This window comes from Momordica charantia, assembly GCF_013281855.1.
Source record: "Momordica charantia cultivar OHB3-1 chromosome 9 unlocalized genomic scaffold, Mcharantia_2.0 BLBB01000009.1, whole genome shotgun sequence".
NCBI lineage: Eukaryota > Viridiplantae > Streptophyta > Magnoliopsida > Cucurbitales > Cucurbitaceae > Momordica > Momordica charantia.
Window position 1 is genome coordinate 23225412 of NW_028275167.1, and position 7988 is coordinate 23233399.

A 7988-nucleotide genomic window follows, 5' to 3' on the forward strand; every position below is an offset into this window, starting at 1 on the left:
GGGAGAAAATATACTCAAATATCTTAAAAGGTGAGGATTACCATGGAATGACTTGGGCTTTATATAGCCTAAAATCGAAAAGCGCAAGGACTAAAATAACCCTAATGTTAGCGGATAGAGGTAAGACTAACACCGTATTTACTTCAAAGAAATGAGCATCAAGGAATGAGAATCAATATCTCATTTCTTTTTCCATTTGGTTGAAGGTTTCAAAAAGTAGTGTGGGATCAAGATACTTGAGAATTAAATATAACCATTGGGTTGTATATATGTCTGGGATTAAGATGTCTGAGATTAAGATGTTTGATAATAAATGATATATATATATATATATATATATATATTATTTATTTATTTATTTATTTATTTATTTTGTAATTACTCTAGAACTTTGATTAATAACTGATTAAATTTAATTAAAAAATAAACAAAATAAATTAAATTATTTTAAGTTATTAATTATTTTATATTAGCATTTTAAATTTTAAATTGACAATTTAACACAAGGATCAATTGAACAATTAATAGTAGATATTATTCAACTAAAATTCAATAGCTATATGTTTAGCAAATAACTATGTATAAAGTTTTAAAATTAATAAAAATATTATTCAATAATTAATTTACACTAGTTTTATTTCTATTTAGTTAAAATATTAAAATCATTTTAAACAATTATGTTTTAATTTAAGTTTCACTTATTAGTAAATAAATAATATATCTAAATTTATGTTGATTTTATTTAGCAACAATCTTAATAATTATCCTAAAATAAATGTGTTTTTAAAAAAATTAACCATTTTCATCCCTTTAAATACGTCCATTTATTAAAATTTTATTAAAAAAAAGTAAAGTATATACTTTAATAAATTAAATTTATTAAAATAGAATAATAATTAATGGAGTATATTATTAGTAAAAATTTAATGTAGTTTTAACTAGTTTTAATGTTGATTTTAATAAAATAACGTAAATAATTACATTCAAAGGAATACAGTTGATGCCAAAACGAACTTAGATCAGCGACAATTGACATATATATCTAATAAATAGATTGTGAGTTCGATCCCTCATCCCACATGTTATAAAAAAAAAGAATACAATTGATTGTAATAGAAGAGAAACTGAGAGGGTAAAGAAAACCGTTGTCCATGGGAATAAAGGATATTATTCTACATCCGTATTACAGACAAAGGCTTTCCTTCAGTAAACTTCCCAACCGGGCCAAGAAACTGAGAAGATGGTCTTACAAAAAGGAACAGAAGAGAGAGAGAGAGAGAGAGAGTTCAACACTGTTCCCAAACAGTACCTTCTTCTTGGTTATAACAGAAATTTTGTTAAGAGAGTCAGTGAATGAATTTATACACACTTGTACAATATAATGAAGGAATCAAGTACACAGATTCAAGGAGAGTGGCCTTCATTAGCCATGCATCCCTAATTCTTTGTTATCACAACCAAAGAGATCACCCAGCTGAAAATTAACTGTCAAAAGTAATGGGAACTCAAAGTGGTAAGAAAAGAAAACTATGGAAAATGCCTTTGTTTTATACCTGCTGTAGCTTCCTTAGATGCTCCAACAGTGAAGTAGCCTTCCTTTTCGCCCTCTCCGTGCCGCTCTTTGCAAGCTCTGTCAAAGGAATCACGGCGCCGAGCCTGCTTATGCAAGAAAGATTGTCGGTATCTCGCTTACACAACGCAAGCAAAATGGCAGCAGCATTTTCTTTGTTGCGAGGCAATCCAGTCCTCAGCAGGTCTATTAAGACAGGGATGCTACTGGCCTTCACCATGGCTACCTTTGCTTCTTGATGGCTGGCGAGAACCGACATTATAGTAAGAGCTTCATCGACCATCGAATTGATCGAGTCCGTAAGCATCTTTAACAGGGCTGGAACGATCCCTGCCCTCACAGCCCTCCCCTTGTTCCCCTGATAAATACACAAATTGAATAGTGCCGTTGCAGCGTCCTTCTTCCCTCGTGAGCTTCCGTTTTCAAGTAAGTCCACCAGAGCCGTAATCGCCCCGGAAGCACCAATAATGATCCTGTTTTCATCAGCAAGAGACAAGCTGAAAAGTGTTGCTGCTGCATTTTCTCTGGCTTCCATGCTTCCAACTCTCAGAACTTGAACAATGGAAGGTACTGCACCAGCAAGCATAATCAGTCCCTTGTTATTCTCATATATTGAAAGGTTCAGAATCGAAGTAACTGCATTTTCTTGTATTAAAACATCATCAGCAGTTAACAGATTGACCAATGCAGGAATCGCTCCTGCTTCAGCGATCAGTATTCTATTATCTGTGCTTCTTTTAGATAGAGATCGAAGTTCAGTCACCGAAGCTCTCCGCTCCTCGATCGAATGGCTAGTTAGCTTGCGGACAATAGATTCGATCGCTGCCATCTCCTCACAAACATCACGGTACGATCCATCGCACTTTTTGATCTTCCCATTTGTTAATCCTGTTGGTTGTTCAATATTGTGCTTCACACACCACTGGCTAATAAGACTCCGCAACACATAATTTGGGGTGAGAGTCAAATTTTGGAGTTTCTGCTGAGTTTTGGGACAAGTAGTATTCCCACAATCTATCCACCTCTGTACATAAGATCTCTCATACGTCTGTGTTGTAAGAGAAAGAACTATTAAGAAAAGGCATAAAAGAATTCAAGTTTTTGAAACTCTAAGCTCAAACTCATCAAAAGAAACATTGGGTAATTCATGGATTTCAATTTTCAACTAAGAATACCTGGCCTGTGGACACAATAACAGGATCCCTCATTATTTCCAAGGATATGGGGCATAAAAAATCATCAGGTATTGAAACTCCATCTGGGCTCTTAACCTGGTCTCCACTCTTTTTGGCAGAGTCATCCTGCCCATCAGAAGAGGATGGAAGTTTGTCAAGTCCTTTGAAACTCAGCTGATCCACTCCATTATTCATCAAGCCTCTACAATTTTGAAAAGCATCAAATTTCACTGTAATCTCGTGATCTACAATGCCACCCTCTTCAACATCAAAAGTTTCAGCCCAGTTGTTCAGATTCAACAGATCCATGTTTTTCTTCAGCAACTGAGATTGAACGACCGACAGCGGAATTGCAGTCAGAGATCCATATTTTTCTGCTGCCCTTCTCAGCTGAGCTCTCACTAATTCAACCTAAAGAATTAATAAAAGATTTAGAGTATGCTCAGAATTTAGAAAAGGCAAACTGCGGTTTTCCTTAAATCCTACCTGCTCTTGAACTTCCTCTGATATATCAAAGCAATCATATGGAAGATTTCCCAGCGCCTTCTCTAACTTCCATGTCACACATTGGAACTGGAAGAGTATCTTCTTGGCAACTTCTTCCTTTAAAGTTAAAACGTAGAGAGTTTCAGAGAGGTACAGTTTTAGGTATATTAACACCATCCCATTATGTACAAATGTCAAAAAGAAGAAAATTGCCCAAACAAACACTTCAGTATCGTTCATAAACGTCTCAAAGTTTGAAATGGCGAGTAAGATCGAAATGGTTATGCAACTAAACTCCCATGTTTTTGATAAATGGGAGTCCGTCCCAAGACCCAGATCTAAGAGATATCAAGGGTTCTTGGTACTAAGCTCACCAGAAGGCTCGAACTTGAGACCTCTTAATCGGTATGACCTAGAGACTCCAAGCCTTTGCCAACTGTGCTGCCCCAAAGGGCTTAGTACTCCAACATTCAGAGTCAAAGTTCATCACAATTGTCCACCTGAGCGTAATTTGAGCAATTGGGTATTCAAAGATGCAGAAAATTGCATATCTTGACAAATAAAGTTCTTGAGGGAATACTGTGTATGACTGAGTACTCCGTAAAAATCAATGAAATTATGAACTATGTGCGTCGGTCCTTTTTCTCCTTTCCGTAGCTTGAACAATAAAAGCAATATCATCAAAATCATCAGGGTAAACATACAACACTAGTAAATGAAAATCAGTAAAGGCACAGATCGTGAGGAACAGGAGGCCGTTCATTCAATCCAAAGAATAAATCCCGAGCTGAATAACTAGGTAAAACTAAAAGAATCGAGAGATTCAGAAAAGTAAATGCGTGCGCTCAATCAAACTTCCAAATCAGAAGAAAGTGAAGTGAATTTCAGACAAATGCAGGCGATGGAAAATCAAAAATCAAGTAGAGGCATCTCTTCTAATTTCTCGAGCTTCTAAATTCCCTTTCCCCTCTCCCAATTTGAACAAAAAAAAAACCATAAGAAAAAAGGCATAGCGTTTGGCTTACAGAAGAACTGCAGGAACGGAAAGTCGAAGCGATGAAAATGAGGCGCTTAGCATCCTTCAATGCCGCCACTAAATCAGACAGCCATGGAAACGGAGACGAATCCCTCGCAGTAACAGCAGCAGAAGACGAAGAAGAAGAAGAAGAAGTGGAAGCATCAAATTCGAGGCCCTTAAAATCTCTGATCTCCTCAAACAAATGTGTCAGAAGCACAATCCGACGCACCAGATCGGTGCAATCCCTCTTGAAAACCTCTCCACCACTGTTCATCCCCGCTGACATTCGAACGACATCGCGAACAAACCCCAGTAGAGCAAGCGCCGGCGGCGAACTGTCGCTCTCGCCGGCGACAATACCGGCCATTTTCCGACCAAACTGCCGGCGATTACACCCACAATCACAAATGTGTTTGGGTCAGTGATTCTGCAGATGGGTTTTATCTTTACAAGAGCTTGAGATTGAGAGAGAGTACACAGACATGGAAAATTGTAAGAAATTGAGAGGAGAGAGAAAGAGAGAGAGGAGAGAGAGAATCTGAGGGTGTATGAACCAATAGAAAATGAGGGAGAAGAAAACAAAGAGGATACAGTTGGAAAACAGAATAAAAATTAATTCTATAATATAAATTAGTATATTAAAATATCAAAATAATTTCATATTTCTCTAATCAGTTTGTTCAATCCAAGAAATTAAAATCAATCTTTATCCAACTCTTTAAAAAAAAAAAAAAGGTTTGATTTTTTCGAACAGAACAAATGTGTAACATGTATCCATGTTGTATGGGCTTAATTGTTTAAAATATTTACTTTGAAGAAAAATTATTTTAAATACTTTAATCTATATAATGTTTTGAAAGCTTCAATTTTATGTGAGCATTTTCTGAATTGAAAATTTTGAAATGTTGAGATAAAATCAAAACAACTTTGTCCCTCTAAATTATACAAAATTCATCTTTGAACCAATAGCTTTCATTTGTTTAAATATTTTGTAAATATGTATTATTATCAAATTAATTATAAATCTAATACTAAAAAAAGTCGTTTAACCACCACCGAATGATTTGATAGTGACAATCAATATGTCTCTTATTTTATGCCATAATTAATGATTTATATAATCGACTATTGACCTAGATAATGAGCCACGATAACAAAGTAATGAAATAGTCAAATAAAGCTTAAAATATCAAAAATACATATTCTTTAGTATTTTTATTACTACATCATAGAAATTGAAAAGGAAAAAAAACATCATTACGTGAGAGACAAGACTAGTTTAGAATAATTTAACGACGTAAAATTGTTTTGGATTCTAAGGACTCATTTCCCAAATAGTCAATCATTAGTTGTTTTGCATGGCATTCTAGCGTTTTTCTTTAACAAGTGAAGCATTCGAGTACCTAAAATCATAATTCGAATACGCAAAAAATTTCAGTGTCTCGAAGTAAACCAACTTTGTATCTCAAAAAATATATATCTTTACAAAGAAATTACACAATATAGTCGGTCATCATTTGTAAAATATATTTATACCTATAATCTTTATTTGATAATAAAAAATAAAAAAAAAAGTAACACTTATTTGTAGTACTAAAAAGTTAATTGGGATTTGGATATAAAAATAAAAGTAAAAGAAAATTGTTAGTAGATAATGTTACAATTTTCTTAAAAGAAAAAGAAAAACAAAATCATTATCAAACCAATTTATAATAAATTTAGTTCTTCCATGAGGTGCAAAAAGAACAAACTATTGCTATTAGCCGGCCAGTGGAGTGAGATTGAGATATCTTGTTTTTAATTTATACATGCTTTTGGACAAATAAATTATATGAATTGTATTATAGTTTTACTAAATTAATGGTAAAAAAACAAATAGACTAAAAAAATAAAATTAGGAAAAAAAGACATAAATTTGTCACTTAACGTGGAGTATGAAAGTTGTCCGATCCAGATATAGTTTAATTGGTTATACAATCGTAGATATTCAAATTCAATTATTGATATAAACACCATTCAACTATTAGTTTAGACACATTTAGCATCTTGTTTAATAAAATTTTATAGACCCAAACACATCTTTTATATAAATAGTAATAGTATAACTCAACTATTCTCTCTTATACAATTGTAGATTCAAATTTCAGTTACCGATATGAGAACTAGTTTAGATATTAATATCCTCTTTTATACGGTGACACAAATCCAAAAATAGGTGAAAACGTTAATAACATCTCTGGTAAGCTATAGGTCATTGCAAACTTCAAAACGAAATTCAAACATAGTTGTCGATCTCGATCAAAATAATGGCTCAAACTCAAGTTATCGATTTGAACACAGCTCGCTCGACTAATAAAAAACAATCGACAGTAATAATTTTTCTTAAAGATTGCAGGTTCAAATGAGTGCCGCTCTCGCTGCTCGTCAAGAAAAATGATAAGAACTTGGGAGCCAATGTTGTTTGGAAGTTTGCAAATTGCAGGTTTGAGGAGGACAGGCCTGCCCCCACCCATGTTCTTCTCTGTTTATACACAAAAGTTTAGTACAAAAGTTGTAAACCAGTAGCTATTTTTCCGTTAGACTTGTCTGCATCTAGTGAAAAAAGTTTTCTTTTTTTTTCCTCTTTTTACTACTATTCTATATATTTTTAATGCTGGATTAATATTTGTAAAATAATAGAGGGTTGTTTGTCAACGTTGTTATTACTTCTTTCTTTATTCTGTTTTTCGTTTCTTGTTATTTGTTATTTATTTTTTTTTATCAAAAATAAAAATAGTAACATGTTTGATAATTATCTATTTCTTCTTGTTCTCTAAATTTTTTGATTAGAAAATGAAATTTTAAATTAAAATTAAGTTTTTAAATTAATATTCAAAGCTTTTATATTATATTTATTTTGTAATATTTACTATCCATTTTATAAGTCAAGAATAACAAAATATTTTTTTTATTCATGTTTTGGAATGGTAACAAAAAATTTGAGGTCCGTTTGACAATATTCTCGTTTCTTTTTCTCGTTTTTAGTTCTATTGAGATACCTAAATATTTGGTAATTGTTTAAGTTTCTTGTTTCTCATATTTTTATAAACGTTACCAAAATTGTATTGAAATTTTGGAAACAAACAAAATCTAATTTTTTGTTTTTTTTTTTTTGTTATTTTTCTAATTTTTTTTATAAAACATAAATAAAAATATTGTTTTATCAAAATATATAATAAATATTAAAAAATAATAACAATAAAACTTGAACATTTAATTTAAAATTATAATTTACATATAAAATTTTAGAGGGGAAAAAAAGAAACGGTTACCTTATACCAAAAACTACCAAACTTTTGCTGAAATTTGTGAGGTTTTTGGGTTTTTTTTTTTTTAGTTCGATAACGGTGGAGATCTTCCAATCTCCAACTTTTAGGGGAGTAAGTAATATCTTGACCAGTTCAGCTATGCATCTTTGATAGTGTTGTGAGATTTATTTCAGGGTCAAATGCAATTAGCTGCTTGATTTTCATTAAAATTAGTGAGCTTGAAAAATTTTTACAATTTAATGGAACTTAAGCCTAAGGTAAAAATAACATTTACTAATGTTAGGGTTCAATACGAAGAAATTGAAAATTTATGGTAAAAATTGTACACCACGATCCAAGTTAATTTTTCTTTATTTTTTAAAATTAGAAAATTAAAAGTAAAATAATTATAACACAAACCCTAATTTTAAATTTTGGTAAGATTTTCTGAA

The 7988-nt window shown here is 32.2% G+C and overlaps 1 protein-coding gene across 1 annotated transcript; it reads right to left on the bottom strand.

Moving 5' to 3' along the window:
- Positions 1-1133: 1133 nt before the first annotated feature.
- Positions 1134-4808, bottom strand: LOC111022507 (ARM repeat superfamily protein). Its single transcript, XM_022299673.2, has 4 exons — positions 4257-4808; positions 3232-3348; positions 2746-3156; positions 1134-2618 (listed from the first exon to the last, which is right to left on the bottom strand). Exons 1-4 carry the CDS (start codon positions 4614-4616, stop codon positions 1548-1550), a joined length of 1959 nt encoding a protein of 652 aa, XP_022155365.1. The 5' UTR covers positions 4617-4808; the 3' UTR covers positions 1134-1547.
- Positions 4809-7988: the final 3180 nt, after the last annotated feature.